Source organism: Archocentrus centrarchus, chromosome 16 (genome assembly GCF_007364275.1).
Source record: "Archocentrus centrarchus isolate MPI-CPG fArcCen1 chromosome 16, fArcCen1, whole genome shotgun sequence".
In the NCBI taxonomy this organism is placed as follows: Eukaryota; Metazoa; Chordata; class Actinopteri; order Cichliformes; family Cichlidae; genus Archocentrus; species Archocentrus centrarchus.
The window spans coordinates 12415084-12432775 of record NC_044361.1 but is presented as its reverse complement, the minus strand read 5'-3'; the positions used below and the strand labels follow the sequence as shown (position 1 = coordinate 12432775).

The following is a 17692-nucleotide window of genomic DNA, read 5'->3' as shown; positions in this document are numbered from 1 at the left end:
AAACAAAAAGGGCATTTTTGCTTGTCCACTGCAGTCAGTTAAGAATAGTTTTATTTGACGTTGCATTTAGCTTTTTTAGATTCATGGACAATTAACTGGGGCTTAATCTTTTTAATTATTATATCATATCAGGCTATATGAAATGACAGGGTCCCTTAAGGTTGTGTAAAGCTTACAGAAAACCTTTCTGTCGATCAAACTTTTCACACGGAATGAATTACTTTCCCAGAAGTCAAAGCTGTTTGGCAGCCCTGTCTGGACACCCCCTTTCTCCCCCCCTTCTCTCTGTGTGTGTATGTATGTGTGTGTGTGTGTGCGCGCGCGCGCGCGCGCGTCTGTGTTTTGTGTGTAGTCTATACCGGATTAAATGGCACCGCGTCTTAAATGGCACCTTGCCTCGTTTCCCCTCTCCTTTCATCATCAGCAAAATAAAGATTAGGCCTACAGAGGAGATTGTAACGGCTCGCCTTTAGAGGCGCAGGGATCTTCATTCCTCCGCCTTTGTGATGATATTGATGATGATGATGGCCAAGTGGACAGTTTGATTTTTGTGTGGCGAGCTAGTTATAAAGAATCAATATTATATCAAGGGGGTAACTTTGGTGATAAAGGACTTCAGCCACTCTGGCTATTCATCATAAGTCTGTAGCAAGCAGATAGGTCAAAAGAAATTATATTGCTCTAAAGAGTGTGTCTCCTTATCTCTCAGTACCAGGGGAGTGGAGGACACGCCGATCGATACAGTAGCTGCCGTATACTCCTTGCAATTATCAATAGCTGATTTTGTCTTCCTGGGGCTGCATCTATTAATACCAGATAATAACAGCCTTTTGGACATAACTTCAAAGGGGATGATGGAAAGAGATGGAGAGGAAGAAAGAAAAAAAAAACAGAAAGTTTGCTCACAGGACGACCTTGTTGTCAACAGATTTGTCTCTCATATGAGGTGGACGCAGGGGAATAGACAAGTCAAACAGACAAGAGGGAGTGGGAGGGAGGGAGAGGGGAAGCTCTCACTGAGCTCACCCCTGAACTAAAACAAGCTGAAGATCTATCATTACAGTAAAAAGGTTTCTAATTTAGTCAGGAATCGGCAGCTTTTGTGCGTTTGGAGTCGGAAATAAACGTGATTGTGATGTATACATTTTCGACATCCACTTTTAACAATGAAGTTCGAAAATACCACAATAAATAAGCTTGCAAGATGAAACGGGTACTTCGGTAAGAAAATCAAAAGCACAATTTACATGACACTCGGCGCTCGTTCACGTGATTCCATTTCCTGCCGTGCGTCCGCACATTTTAGCGCAAAACACTATTTGTAAAGTAAAGAGTTGATGTGATTATCGATTTATGTATTTATTTCAGCCGTGTGTAGAGGGAAACGGATTCTAGTTATATACTATGTGATGTACGCTCTGACATACTTTATTAATTAATTTATTTATTTAGTTGTTTTACAATTATTTCCGAATATTCGTGTCGGTACATAAAACAAAGTAGCCTACATGTTCAAAAACCGCCGTCTTGCGTAAAATATTCACAGACCAGAATTAAAGTTAAAATAAAGACTGGGTGTTGTGATTGAAAGCCTACCGTGTAATCACAAAATCGCCGATCTCGTAAAAAAAAAAAAAAAATTACCCAACCGGATTAATATGACGACCTATCCTTTACGGGATGAGATATTATATGATTGGAGGTCAAATCTGGGTGTTCACACAGAAGTCTGAGGACGATCCATTGAACAGTAACGTGGTGGTACATCCTAGTGGTGGCTGAAAGCAATGGGCTGAACCCCTGCTTGGGGGTTGACTCTCACACACAGCGCAGTCCCCCACACACAGAGCCATGCCAAACAGCGAGAGACCGACGCTGCTAGAGGGCTGCCAGAAGATAACTTCAAAGTTGGTTTCGATATGAGCCCGAGAGCCGAGCGAAGGAAAGACGCCGAGTGAAGCTTTAGTGTTGGAAAACAAGTGTTGCTGGGGTGTTTTGATCACCAAATATCCAGAAAAGACACTTTTGGAGAGCGCACCGAGGCGAGAGCGCATACACGGCGAGAGGAGGTATACGGGAGGAACTTCGTCGTGATCAGACACACTGAAGCGACTTCTCTTTGTCGGACAAATGAGTGTTTGATCACAGACATTCTTGTTGTTACTGAAAGGAGCACTGTTGCTAATCTTGGCGCCGCTCTCTCGGAAGACGCGCGTCAAAGTTTGGAGAGCGGAGCTGCGCCTTTAGAAAAGATGGTAACAGTTTATTGCTATTGTAAATAACTTAACTCGTCCCGTCCACTTTCTTGTCGCCGGCACCCGTGTAACAACTCAAACAACAGCTGATTTACCGGGAAGATGTCCATCAAGAGAAGTCTGACACATCTCGACTTTAAACGTCGCTTCCTTTGAGTCCAATTCAAGGAGTTGCGTGTTCGCTTCGCCACAAGCACAAAAAAGAAGTTAGAGAGAGACAAACTGGGAGAACTGAGCCATTATCTCGGGACAGACTTTACGAGAAAACGTTTTCTGAAGTTCTGAGGTAAAAGAGGGATCATTGAGGCCAGAGAGAGACACTTCGTGAAAAAACGCGCCGGTGAATCCTTAGTATTGTGAGTCAGTGCGCTTAATCAAAGGAGGGGGAAAAGGAGCCCGGCATTCCCTGTTGGAGACCCCATGTGAACTGGGTATAACACGAGATTTGGTGTGTTGTGTTGTTGGGGGAGGTTGGACAGTAAAGACAAAAGAGACGGATAAAGTCTGAGAGTGAAGCGGCTAATTGCTTAGTCCGTCCCTCATTACCATATCCAATGCGCGTCCATTGGCCTCCAGCCAATCCTCCCCACCTTCACACACTGCCATTAATCGCGAGGCATTATTCACTATCATAATTATTATACCGACATGCGCAATCCAACGCACAGCAACAGCAGCGGCAGCAGCAACACTGGCTAATTTCAGATTTTTCTCCCCCTCTCTCCGCCACCAGACTATTTGCGAACTTTTTGTGTGTTGATTCATTCGCTCTTTGCTGATGTATCTGCAAAACGCAGACACATCTCGGAGCGCAAACGCAGCAGCATCGCCACCACTAAAGCCAGCAGTATGTCCCGACGCAAGCAAGCCAAACCGCAGCACCTCAAGTCGGACGAGGATCCCGCACTAGCCGGGGTGATTTCCGAGCACGGTGAGTGGATCTGATCAGCTGAAGTCCCTTCTCCTGATCTCTTTTCCAAACCTCCCCCTCGCAGCTCCATTCTTCACGGTAGTGCTGTTTCTTTACTCAGTTTAACAAGCGTTTTAACCCATTCCTTTAAATTAAAAGAGGTTTAAAATTATTACTTTTTTGGGGGGTGGTGGTGGTGGTGGGTGTTCAAAAGCATAGGTGGAAGAATTTGCAAGAAGTCGAAAATGATCCAAATATTGAATTAACGCTAGTCGAAAGGGAAGTGTCTCGATTAAGAAGTTTTGTGTTACCTCCCTTCCAAAAAAAAAAAAAAAAAAATAAGCAAATAAATAAATGAATAGAAACAAATCTGTTAAGCTTCACATGATTCATATGATTGTCTTTTGACAGACAGGTTCATTTTAATAATAGTGAAGAGTTTACACTTAGGTGCTGGAGGCCCCTTTTAAAGGCCTATTTTTTAAAAAAGAAAAAGAAAAAATAATATCGGGGCTGTGTTCTTCTCCTGTTTTGCAACTCTTTTGCGGTTGGTTTTGTATGTGCAAAAAAAAAACAAACACAACTGTACAAACACACAAAACAAGTTGGAAAAATATTTGGCAGTAGATATGGAAGTAAAGCGTCGTTCTGTTTTTTAAATTTTTTTTTTCTTTTTTTATGACAGGAAAATTTTCAAACGTTTAATTGGGCAGATATATATTTTTGTTTTTGCATTCGTGTCTCTTGTCCCTGAGCGCCTGCGGAATCTGTTGCAGGTCGAAGCCTTGTTTTGTTATGGAAATGCTTTTTGTTTACCCCCCCTCACATAAATTTAGCACACTTGATTTGTTCTTTTTTGCGCACAATATCGACAAGATCGCCTGACAAAGCTCGTCTTCGCCATGTGGAAAAAAAGGATTATTTATCCTTTCTACTCAGCTTTTTGCGCAGCAGCGCTATCAATATTGGACTAAAGTCAGATCCGAAGGAAGATGAAGTGCTGCAGGAATAACATGACAGCTGAATTTATTTATTTTTACAGCACAGAAATCCTCAACTTTATGACTGATTATTATTTAAAATGATGCAAATCTAACATGAAAAAAAAATCTTTATATATATTAGAATTATGAGGATAAGATCTGTCCGTTACTGTACCACATCTTACTAATAATGCTGTAATTTACTTTGAAAAATGATCATTTGTCTCTCTGCTTGAGCTGATGTCAATTTATTTTTTTTAGGCAAACTTAGAAAGCTGTGTGTGTACACGAAGCACAGAGCTCTCAACAAATCACTGCTATTATTTCTACCTTTCTATCTTGGCCCATGTTGGCCAACACTCACACCCAGACGCAAACACCCACACGTGCGCGCGCACACACACACACACACACACACACACACACACACACACACACACACACACACACACACACACACACAAACACATTTTCCAGGGCTTCTTTAGAATAGAAATGTGTGATGTAATCTCTGGGGAGCAGCTTTCTTTGCATGGGAAATGCTGGTGTGAGTGGGGGGGGGGGGTCGCACTGATGATTCCTGACTCTTTTGTTCAGTTCACTCTTTGGATTTCTTTGCAGTTTATGGCTAATTCACAAACACAGACACTGTCCCTGTTTCGGTGTTGGGATAAACCTGCTCAGATTTGGTTCAGAGATAAACATCCATCAGGTTGCACAACTGTAAGATTGTGGAATGAAAAGCAAATTGGTTTTTGCTGCTATAAAATCTCACATTTGGATGATTTTGAGTCAGGTAAAATTGAACTTAAAAATGTCGATTACAATTTTTAAAACAGAAAACAAGTCGGATCCACAAAGAGAGGAGAAAAGAGTGGCATTTCCAAAATAAATCTCGACGCACTTATTCTGAATTTTAGTCCATAGATTAACACACACCTCCTGTTATAATTAAAATACACACAAACACAGACAGGATTATTGGTAAGATACTGTATGCTGTCAGTGCCATTGTGCTCAAGAATGGAAGTGGCCGTGGAATGTTCTTCCCTTGCTGGAGCACTATACTGACTTGCTTGTTTTCAGGAAAGACGTAGCAGTGAAACAATCTCAAGCTTTTGGCAGAGCACAGTGAGCCCATACACACTTAAATAAACCCAATAATACCATGCCTCGTCCAAAGCTACCTTACACGGTGAGCTATGAATGTCGCCCTGTCAGTGTATCATTGCAGCATGATCAGATTCTCCGCTCCCCATTGCTGTGGTGCAGCTTGCGACCAACACTATCGATTGTTGTCATCGCATATGATGTCGGCGAAATTCAAAGGTTCCAGTTGTCAGCCGCAGCTTGATTGAGACTTAAAATCCATTTTTGTTCAGTTGGTGGTGAAGAGAGCGTCAAGAAGGTGGTGTTCAAATTGTGCTCAGGGATTTTCACTCTTGTAAATAAGAAAACAAGGAAAGCATCAACTAAATCTAACCCCTAACCCCGGGAAGCTTCGTCTTACATCTTCATTTTCCCTAAGAATACAATATTATTTTCTTTTATTTAGATGTGACATTTTTGACCACTGTCCCCTGCAGCTTAGTGAATAAATTTTAATGTGCCGCATCCATGAAAACATGAAAAATTAAAATCAAGTGCCAACAAGCCCTTGTCTGGCATATCCTCTCCCCCTCAGGCCTTCCGGACACTTTCTCCCTGGGGGCATGGGATGTTGTGTGTGTCTCTCTGTGTGTGTGTGTGTGCATGTCTGTGTTAGGATGAGGAAAGGAAGAGGAGGGGGTGGTCTGCTTAGGAGTGCTTTTATAAAGCTTGCTGACTTAACCTTTGTGTAGCCCCGGGCAGCCAGATCCTGCCACTAGATGTCAAGCTCCTTGTACAATTAGAACATGTGTGTCGTTGACCTTGGCAGCGCAGCTTTCTCGTGTCCTAGAAAGAGTGAGCAGCAGCGGGCTTTTCACCACACCACCACTTCCTCGGCATCCAGTGTCTTTAAAGGTGTGAATGTGGGGAGGGCGATGGCGGCCAAACTGTGCAGTCACACTAAGAATTAGAGGAAATTTTCAAAGGTAAATTTCCTCAGTTGTCAGTGGACACACATACTATCATTTAACCAAGAAAGACAGATTTCTTTTTACGACATTATTACTCTTTAAAAATTTGAGGCACTCGCAGAAAGACACTTTATCAGTGCTTTCTTTAAATGAACAGGTAACAACATTTACTCATATTTATAATAATTTGAAGTCAAAATCTTCTCAGAGTTACAATGTTTAGGCCGAATCTTCTCCTTTCTTTTCATCATAATGTTCGAAGCGGGGACGTGCGTAGTTATGAGGGCAAAAAAAATGTAATAAAGTGAGAAAATCCCTGCTGGTAGTGACAACATGGTTGTTACCACTTCCCCTGCAGCGAGGGTTTGTTTGCCTTTTGTTTTAATCCACTCTCACCATTGGGTGCAGGCCTGTGGACCACCCACATAGTTGTGCCAAAGATGTCTTCAAGAAGGCACTCAAATATGGCTGTGTCTTAATTACCACTCAGCACTCAGCACACGAACAAGTGAGATCCTGATTGAGAGGAAGGACTAGACAGGAAAGGGAAGGACTATTTAACGTTAGACAAGACAGCAGATTTGGAGGATTTAGGAAAAAGCTAGCAAGTAGTCAGATGAAGAGGTAAATTTCTCATTTATTAGATGATTTTAATGTCAATTTGTTCAGAAAGTAGGAGCACAGGGTGAGCGGAGCTATGTCTGCTAATCTCAGTGCTTTGCTTTGCGGGTGTAAAACAGGAAACATTCTTTTTGTTTTTTTAGTGGAATTTAAATTAAATAAACCCCAAGCAAAGATGAATTAAATATCTCCTTTGCCTTCAGAGAATAAAACTCCATCAGATCCTGTAGCCTCAGCTTGAGCGCTTTTGTAAATCCGGAGACAGAGAGCCATCTTGGCGAGTGTCATCTGGACAGAGTGCCGTCATTGAATACTGTATTGCAAATGCTTACACAAACAAATCGTTAATGTTTTGGCTGCTCCACATCTGCAGGCAACGACAAAGGCCTCTCTGTTAGGGCAGATATGACTGTACCACTCTGCAGTAGGGCTGACCAGGCCGATGACACACACTCACAGAGCTGTGCTGAGGACGACTGAGCCTCTGCAGGTCTGAGGATGCAAGGATGCATTGGATCATTAATGGATACGCTTCACCGATACAGCTATAAGTGTCCAAGCACAGTATAGTTATTTAGATATTATTTTTAAAATCTCAGTTTTAAAAACATGCATGAAACATGCAATAACAGTAATGATTATCTTTGCTACAAAGCTTCAACAGCACGACAAGAAGAAACTTTTTAAAAAAGAAAATGAGTAAATGTTCATAATTTCAGTCATGTCAGATTTGTATGTGTCCTGTGTAATGTCCCAGTTAAAATGAAGCAGAGTGCACACTGGATCTCAGTTAAAAGGCCTCTTCAAGCAACTTAAAATAACTTAAAATTGCCATTATTTAAATATTTTTTGGACTCAAAATTAGAGCTGCGGATGTGTGATTTTCAAAAAGTGTAATGGAAAAATTTAATCAGGCCACAAATTCCAACATTGTTGGATCCAGCAGGCCTCCTTTTTTTCCCCTCAACTTCCAATTTGAGCAGGACCTACAGTGATGCATCTCTCTTTAAGGGTCCTGAGCCATCCTCACGTTCTTGAGAAGAATGCGTTTTAAAGGGGCAGAAGGAGGGGCCGTTGTCGGACCAGTGTAATCACAGAGGCCCGCCACGATATACTGTCCTTACAGCCTGTGTTGGTGTAAATGAAATTTAAGCTCTCAGCGTATGATGAGGACTTTTTAATTGGGCAGTTAAATTACAACACCCTGCAACTATTGAGACAGAAATACCTCAATAAGTGCAGGGTATTGTGATTTAAATGCTGACGCTGTCATTGCTGTTTGTTTTCATTATGTGAATCTGGAAATTGTTAAGAATGGGAAAATTTGTAATTGGCCGAGGCTTCGGTGCTTCGCTCAATGCCCGGCTCTGTGACTTTCACAGAATCCGTGGTAAGCATGAATACCTCATCTGATATAATATGTCAGATTAGCAGTTTCAGTTGGCATGCCAGAGATTGCTGAGCAAGATAGCGGACACACAGATTCAATGTGTACAATCCCTCTATTGACTACCTTCAGCTTAATATTTGTATCCGAGTAAACGAAGACTCTTAAAGGAATGAAAAATGGATGGGATTTTAATTCCATCCCCTTCTTTTTCATGCTATAGGAAAATCAATATTATATCCCCCCAACCAGAAACACAAACACAAACACACATGCAATCATATAGAAACACACACACGTAGATATGCACCTCTTTTCTCTGTGTTGCATTGCAAACACACACACACACAAAAAAAAACAACAAAATGTCGCCTTGCAGCTCCACAGCACAACAGTACTGTACAGGTTAAGGCGAGACAGTTGTTTTAAGATTATGAGCTTTCACAGTGTTTGTTTGATTGTGTTTTTCCACTGGAAGTATGAAAATAATCAGGTGGCATGCAGCTGTAATTTGTGCTACTATGATTAATACTGACTGACTGTAGCATTAGTCAAACTAACCGTAACCCTGAAAACGGCAATTTTATGTGTTTTCCTTTTTTTTTCTTAAATGTTTTCAACCAGCAGCATGCAGATTTTCACAACTACACATATAGATTTGAATTTCTCATTAAAAAAACAAAAGTCATAAGATTCTTTTGATTATATTAACAATAGGTGCTCTAAAGCAACTAAAATTATCAGACAGGAGGATTTTTTTTTTTTTGGACAAAATATAATTTATAGGAGGGGAGAAAAAAATTTAAATTATCATTATTTTTTTAATTAGTAAATTTAAGAAGAGAGGCCTGTGTGGATGCACTTCCATGGAGAAGTGATTAGTATTCTCTAGTTACAGCACGTGGTGTGCACGTGTTGTGTGTATATGTAGTTGTATATTTTTCAGGTGTGTATCACTGTACGTATGCAAACAATCTGTGAATGCTCTTTGGCCGTCTTAGGAAACGTGTCAGAGTGTGTGTGTGTGTGTGTGTGTGTGTGTGTGTGTGTGTGTGTGTGTGTGTGTGTGACAGAGAGAGAGAGAGGTCAGAGGCGTACAAAGACCCCCACTTGTAATTGTATGAACGAATAAAAGAGATTGACAGTAATACCATTCTAATAACTAATCAGCTCAACACAATGCCTACTCATTTGTGTTGAGCTTTCAACCCTCAATTATGGAAATGAGTTCTGCTGTCCGCTGCTGGGCTAAGCAGCCTTTTAGCCTGCTGTCACGTGTCGCTGACGTTTCCAGCCACTTGCTTCCTTTTCACTTGTCAATTTCTGGTTTGTATTTGAGCTTAAATGACTAATTTGTTTTTCAATGTAATTTTTATACTGAGGTCTCAACATATAAAGCAGATATAATACACTACACAGGATTTTACATCCTCTTTTCCTTTAATTCCTTAATTGATTTTTTTAAAAACCTGGCACCACACATGATTTAGTAAAATAATATCTTACTTTGTCAGCTCTAGCCCCAGTGAGGATGAGAACACAAAGTCTGTCCAAAACCGTTCTGCTGATAATTAATTAAGTCACAGACACCAGACCATGATGGCGTACGGCCCCTTTGGCCACAAATTACAGGAGGAGTGATGAATTTCTTTCCTAATGAGTCACTGTAATTGGCAAAAATGCTTCATTTCTGCTTTGCCATGGCTCACTCCACTTTAACCTTTGAAATTAGCAAAAGCACTGTATGAATCTCTTTATTGCTCAAAGCAAAACAGGTTATTTCTTTTAATGATCAGGAGACATGCACTAGATAATGTAAAGTATTTTCTAATAGTTTTTGTTGATCACTCTTGAAACCTTTTTAAAATTTAGAACACATGCTGGCTGAGGTGCAGAGTTGCTTAGAGCAAACAAACGTGCATAAGTGAAAGCTGCTAGATTAAGACGTGTCTTTTGTGCTCTGGGATCTTAAGTCATACATATACAAGTAATAATTAACCTGAATTTTACTTTTTTTATTAGTTATTAACTATTTTTAAACAATATAGGATCACTGAAGAACATAACCTTGTTTTATAGCAGCCTTTACTATCTTTACATGAAATAAATCAGTTTTATTTGCAACGATCACCCGTGAAATTGTCTTAACACTTTAAAAGTGTATACAAAGTGGTTTCAATTGTGGATAAATAGTTTACCAGATATTCGCCGGTTGTTGAATTTAAACTGAACAGGAGATGACTCTGAAATAAAGTGCGTGATAGATGTCTTGTGGTGATTGAGTATGCTTCCTGCTCGAGACAAAAGGGACGTTTTTATTGATACAGAAATTGCTGGCACAGAGACACGCACACTATAACTATACTTAGAAAAAGATAGTTAATAAGAGGAGGCCATTTTTTGCATAGTTTTGATCAGGTGTGAATTAGGTCCATGCTCAGAGCTTGCACTGGTTTGTTTGACTCTTGATGGTTGCATGTCGAAGAGGAAGTGGCTTCCTACAACTGTGATTAAACATGTGTAACTAATCAGCGACTTTGCTGCCATGGCACTAGCATGTAATTTGTTGAGTCTTATGTCAGAGAGCATGGCCGGGAAAGAGAGAGAGAAAGAGAGAAATAACACACTGAGTGTTGCCTAACTAACAGGGAATGTTTTCTATTTTGAACCTTTTGGAAAAGAAATCAAATTCTGCACACTTTTAAATTGCAGTTATTAGCTACACACATTTTAAAAGGCCAAATTTATTTGTTTTGTTTTTTTTTTCCCTCTTTGTGGATAGCGTGCAGGGGCACAAGAGTCAACGGATCTCTTCACTTACATTTGACAATAAATTTTTGTGACATCATTGCAAAAAGTTCACTATAGTTCTTTTCTTAGATTCAGGGCTAAAACACTACCTTTGCAATGCTAAATGGAAAGCTGGGCATTTGAAATTCATGTGGAAATGACTGAGCTTGATAGCAGAGGGGAATCCTAATGGGGCCATCAAAGTCCTGATTTGTACCCAACAGATGAGGCAGCTGTGAATTGTATGAAATATTGGAAATCAATAGGTTCTATGGAATTTCATTAAGCGGCAGTATCCACAATTGATAGGCCCTCATAATTTGATGGATTGCACAAAGAAAATTATTAGCTGGCTCTATGGAGAGGGTGTGAATGCACAAATCTGGGTCTTGAGAATTGGTGAACTAGGGCAATTTGTTCAGCATGAAAAAAAAAATAAAAAAATAAAAAGAATATTGATTTTGGTTATGTTAAAAGAGAGGAAAAAAAATCAAAGGTTAAATCTTTGCAGCACTGCACTGCAAAATATGTGTGGATTCTTTATTGATTATTTATTCATTAATTCTTCTTTCTTCCCTCCCTCCTCCCTTGGTTTCTTTCTATCCCTTTTCACTCCTCTGACCCCCCTCCCCTCTCTGTAGCCCGAGGTGATGTGCTGGATGATGCCGACAGCGGGAACGAAAGCCGCAGTGGCAGTGAGGAGACCCATGTATGTGAGAAGTGTTGCGCTGAGTTCTTCAAATGGTCAGACTTCTGTGAACATTTACAGAGCTGTACTAAGAACCCCCTGGTGCTCATAGTGAATGACAATGAGGACACACCTAACCCCTCACAGGAGTACCCGACAGAGCCCTCCCCTGTACCCAGCTGCCCTAGTGAGCAGGCTGACAGTGAAGACCCCAGGGAGGGCAACCACAGTCCTGCTGGTGAGGGGGATGACATCCCAGAGACAGCAACCTTAAATGGGGTCAGTGTCCTGGAAAAGGAGGACGAGCAGATGGAGCTGGAGCTTTCTCCTGAAAAAAACGTGGATCCTGAAGAAAGAGATGTGACATCCCCTGAGCCAGATGGCTCCCTACCTCAGCTCAATGATGTCGTTCCCTCTGCTGTTACAAGTTACGCCATGCCAAGCACCAATGTTACCTTGGAGACCCTTCATGGCACCCGTGTTGCAGTCGCCCAGTTTTCACAGAGTGTAAGAGCAGCAGCGGGCAGCGGGGTTTCCACCATGGCTATTCCCATGATCTTGGACCAGCTGATGGCCCTCCAGCAGCAGCAGATTCATCAGCTGCAGCTAATAGAACAAATTCGTAGTCAAGTGGCTCTCATGAACAGACAGTCTGCCCCACAGCCTGCTCTTAACCACCATCACAGCAATGCTACTGGAAACCAGGGACCTGTCTCCTCCTGTGTCCCTCCCGTTGCGAGTCAGCTTCAGCTACATAACTTTATCACTCCCCCAGTCCATCAGCTTCCTGTTAGGCTGCCAGCCACTCTCAACGGTCAAGGCCCTTCACCTCTGACCTCAGCAATAGAAGGGCCTCTCTCTCAAACACCGCAAAGCAGCAGTCAGCAGCCTAACTCTTCAGCTCCAATCACATCTGCAAATAATTCAGCTTTTCCTCCACCAAGTGGTACTGGATTGTCATCTCTACTCCCCCCCAGCTCATCCTCTGTCACAAACAACAGCATTACCACTAGTAGTAGTGTAACAGGAGGTGGTGGCATTAGCAGCAGCTCAACTCTTTCCAGGAGCTCTACCACTCCTCCCTCCCTCACTCACAGCACCCTCCTGAGCTCTGCTTCCAGTCTACCACTGATACCTCACAGCTCTTCGAGCAGTGTTATCTTCCCTAATCCACTGGCCAGCATAGCAGCCACAGCCAATGCACTCGATCCTCTCTCTGCTCTAATGAAGCACCGCAAGGGGAAGCCCCCAAATGTGTCTGTATTTGACACTAAGCCCAGCTCTGAGGACCCCTTCTTCAAGCATAAGTGTCGGTTCTGTGCCAAGGTGTTTGGCAGTGACAGTGCCCTACAGATCCACCTGCGTTCCCACACTGGAGAGAGGCCCTACAAATGCAACATATGTGGCAACCGTTTCTCCACCAAGGGGAATCTGAAAGTCCACTTCCAGAGGCACAAAGAGAAATACCCACATATTCAGATGAACCCTTATCCTGTGCCAGAGTACCTGGACAATGTTCCCACAAGCTCAGGCATCCCGTATGGCATGTCATTGCCCCCAGAAAAGCCTGTAACCACATGGCTAGACAGTAAACCAGTTCTTCCCACTGTTCCCACCTCTGTCGGACTCCAGCTGCCTCCAACATTACCGAGTATGATGGGAGGTTTTGGTGAGTCTCCAAGCCTCACTCCACTTAACAGGTCCCCTCAGAGGCCATCTCCACCTTCAAGTGACTGTGCATCTTTGTCCCCAAATATCATCACTGACTCTGGTTTGACCACTACTTCACCCTCGCCAAAACCAAGCCTAGGGTGTGAGGCACCTCCTTTACTGAAACCTGAAGGCATTCTTTTGCCCCCGAGCTGCTCTACTAGACCAGGAGAGAACACGACCAGCACAACGACCATAACTCAAGTACTTCTTTCCACTACTGTCACCTCCACATCATCCAGCAGTGGCCAGGTCTCTGAACCCATCAGCAGCCCTAACTCGGCCTCTAATTCTGTTTCCCATCCAGTCCTTCCCATGCTTTCCGATCATTTTAAGGCCAAGTTTCCCTTTGGAGGCCTCTTAGACTCTATGCAAACATCAGAGACATCAAAGTTGCAGCAGCTTGTCGAGAATATTGACAAGAAGATGACCGACCCCAACCAGTGTGTTATATGTCATCGTGTTCTGAGTTGCCAGAGTGCTCTGAAGATGCACTATCGCATCCACACTGGTGAGAGGCCTTTCAAATGTAAGATATGTGGGCGGGCATTCACCACCAAGGGAAACCTGAAAACACACTTTGGTGTCCACAGGTCCAAACCCCCACTTCGGGTTCAACACTCTTGCCCCATCTGTCAGAAAAAGTTCACCAATGCAGTTGTGCTACAGCAGCACATCCGTATGCACATGGGAGGGCAAATCCCCAACACCCCTGTCCCTGAAAGCCTGCAGGAAATGGAAACTGACCCTTCCTTTGATGAAAAGAGCTTAGATGCCATGAGTAATTATGATGATGATCTTCTGGATGAAATGGAGCAGGCTATAGACGATGAACCTGATTTAAAAGAGGGAGAAATTGACCCATCCAAACCTTTTTCACCTGGGAGCTCCCCACCAACTTCTGTCATCTCCAGCATTGCTGCAATGGAGAACCAGATGAAGATGATTGACTCTACTGCCAACATGGCTCGTTCATTTGGTCTGAAGCCTTCGCAGAATGGCAGTGGCTTTGGAGGAGAGACTGACTGCTTTACCATGGATTCTCTGTCTGCAGTGGGAGATGCTGAGGGTCAAAGCTTGGGGAGCCCTGCTTTGTCCGAGTCCTCTGGCTCTATCCAGCATTTTTCCCCGGCTCACAGCCATTCTGAGAGCCAGCTATCCAAGTCCCCTGCTATACTCAACAATAATAATAGCAGCAGTGCCATGACAGCAGAGGAGCTCCAAGAAAACAATACAGCTGGCTTGGCAACAGTGAAGTCGGAAAAATCCGAGACGCCATCTCCGCTTCCTGCAACTGAAGGCACTGGGGCCCTTGACCTGACTGCCACTCAGCCAGGCAGGCACTTTATCAAAGAGGAGAGCCACTTCAACATGCTGTTTCTAAACAGAGATCGAGGTGTGTATGTGCAAAATCACTAAAATGTAAAGTGAATTCATTATCTAGACAGATTTCTTTTCGAAGTTCATAACAATGAATTCATAACTACAGCTCAATATAATGATATATTAAAGATGAACAATTGTTGACAGTAACAGAAGGAACAAATAGAAATGAGTTATTTATGATTAATAGGGACTTTGAACAAATTAATACAACAGGATTTCAGCAGTGATTTGTAGATTTTCAAGTGGGACCAATTCTGTCTACCTTGCATCTACAAGTTTCTGGATTTAAAGTTTTAGTAATATAATATTAATAATCTTTTTTTTTTTTTTTTTTTTTTTAGGGCTGAGCACTCCTAATTTGGCCAGCACTGCATCAAACATGATCAAAATGGAAATGAATGGCCATGGGAAGTCAATGTCTCTGAGTGATAACCCTCACCTGCCCGTGGGCATTCAGGTTCCAGCTGCAGCACCTCCAACCACCATGAGCCCTAGCATCAACCCCATGTTGGCTCCCCCGCCTCCACGACGCACTCCTAAGCAGCACAACTGCCAATCGTGTGGGAAGAATTTTTCCTCAGCCAGCGCTCTGCAAATCCACGAGCGTACACACACCGGGGAAAAGCCTTTCGCCTGCTCTATTTGTGGAAGGGCTTTCACCACAAAGGGCAATCTGAAGGTATGACCCAGCTTAACGTACATTGCATCAGTTTGAATTTTAGAAAAATAAAGTAGCTGCTATCTTTATAATTCTGTAATATCTGCAGATTTTGCCAACGGTTTTATAAAAAGTTTTTGTTCTCAAAAAGCATCAAATAAATTAACTTTACTTAGTTAAAATTATGTAGCAAAAAAAATAAATAATCAAAACATGTGGGCCAGTACAGCCCATATGATTTTTTGCTTGGTAGTGTTTTCCACGTACAATTACAGGCTCCTGATGTTTTGAATTTATGTTTCCTTTTGTTGATAAATTTTAGGTTCACATGGGAACGCACATGTGGAACAATGCTCCAGCCAGAAGGGGTCGGCGACTGTCTGTAGAGAATCCCATGGCCCTGCTGGGTGGGGACGCCATGAAGTTCAGTGAGATGTTTCAGAAAGATCTGGCGGCTCGGGCCATGAACGTTGACCCGGGCTTTTGGAACCAGTACGCAGCCGCCATCACCAATGGCCTGGCCATGAAGAACAATGAAATCTCTGTGATCCAGAATGGAGGCATCACCCAGCTGCCCGTCAGCCTCGGTGGTTCAGGAATCACTTCGTTGGGAGCCATGCCTGGAGGAATGGACCGTGTTCACACCGGCAGCAGCCCTCCCATGACGGGTATGGAAAAGACTGGTCTGGAGGTCACAGCCAACCGTCCCTTCTCCAGATTTATGGAGGAGAACAAAGAAATTGGGATCAATTAAAGAGACTTTTCTGTATAGTTCCAAGGTAGGCAAAGACTACAAGGCTGTTTATGAGGAAAGAAACTGCTGATCCAGTCTGAACTCATGCGTACTATATTATGTACAGATTAAATATTTTTTGTTTTGGTTTTGGAAACATAGTATTTAGTATTGATTAGAGGTTTTTGCCTTTCACCCATTCCCTGCTCACTTGATATTTCGCCTATACGAAGAATACTTTGTCTCTTGTTTGAGAATATGTCGTCTTGCAAGATTTGCATGGTACTTATTGGTTTTTATCAGTATGTTTGACTGCTTTTATGAATTCCTTTGGAAACCAGGATCCTGCCTCAGTTACGATTGGCAAGCATCTTATCTGGACAGGAATAAAAACACAAAAGGACAGAGTCTTGCTCAAAGACAGTCTGAACTTTGTCTAGGAACCTTGTTTATGGTTGCTATTTTAAATATAAAGGGCCATGGATAGACTGAAGAAAAGATTAAAGCATAGCGTTTCTGTGTTCGCCTGATTTTTTTTTTTCATGATCTAGAAAACTTGAAAAAAATAATGTTTGAACTATTTTAATCTTTACATTTAGCCTCCCAGCATTGTCTTATATTATTGTCGTGTGTCTTTAGTATTTATGATATTGACAAAAAAAGCGGGTATACAAAAATATATTTAATGGCCCAAACATTTTATTGATCTTCTTTTCTAAACTGCAGGCTTCACTGACGAAAATCTCTTTCAGTAAAGACAATATGTCATTTGAGTTGAACAGCAGAGAAAAACAGTAGGTTTTATTTGGATATCGGTCGAGACTATGATTATCTCATTACACGGTGAAGAAGCTAGAGATATCCGAAGCTGCTATGACCACAACCCTGCTTTTAACCTTTGTAAAAAGAAAAAAAAAGTGATCCTTTTGAATAAATATCTATGTATAGAAATACAGACAAATCTAAAACAGGTATGCATATTTTGTATCACTTAAAAAAAATAGACATCATGAGTTGAGAGTATTTGTCATGTTTGTGAATGCACTTTTTAAAAACAAGACGTTTTGTCTGTGAGTTACCGTTAACCTTTTGACTGAGCTATCTATCACGTGCTGTTTTCATTGTTTCCAGCATACCACTCCTACAATTGGCAGAGTCAGTTCTCTGTTATTGCATCTGTGCTACTCGTCAGAGTGCAAACTCATCACTCAATCAACCTTCTTAAATAAAATAAAAAGAAAACAGGTGTGTTTCAATGGTCTCCTTACCTTTAATACAGTTTTCTGCTTCTTTTTTTTTTTAATCATCCTTATTACTGCCATTGACATTTGGTCTCTTGTAGTGCGAGCCACCACATGAGTGTGGAGTGCAGCAAAATGATTTTTGAAAACAGCTTTTAGATCCATTCCTTTGTAAAGGTCTGCAAAACTAACAAGTCTGCTTTTGAAATTACACTATACATATAATCGATAAATTAGTAAGAAATTACTTATTATCTCAGCTGCCAAAAT

At 41.9% G+C, this 17692-nt stretch overlaps 1 protein-coding gene across 2 annotated transcripts; it reads left to right on the top strand.

Moving 5' to 3' along the window:
- The first annotated feature begins 1743 nt into the window (after positions 1 to 1743).
- On the top strand, positions 1744 to 17396 carry LOC115794044 (sal-like protein 3). Of its 2 annotated transcripts, XM_030749276.1 has the most exons (5): positions 1744 to 3186; positions 11648 to 14800; positions 15132 to 15469; positions 15771 to 15872; positions 15978 to 17396. In XM_030749276.1, the coding sequence occupies exons 1-5, from the start codon at positions 3105 to 3107 to the stop codon at positions 16200 to 16202; spliced, it is 3900 nt and encodes a 1299-aa protein (XP_030605136.1). In that variant the 5' UTR covers positions 1744 to 3104; the 3' UTR covers positions 16203 to 17396. The 2 variants fall into 2 exon arrangements, with proteins under 2 accessions (XP_030605136.1, XP_030605135.1); XM_030749275.1 differs by having other exon boundaries at positions 1747 to 3186; positions 15771 to 17396.
- The last annotated feature ends 296 nt before the right edge of the window (positions 17397 to 17692 follow it).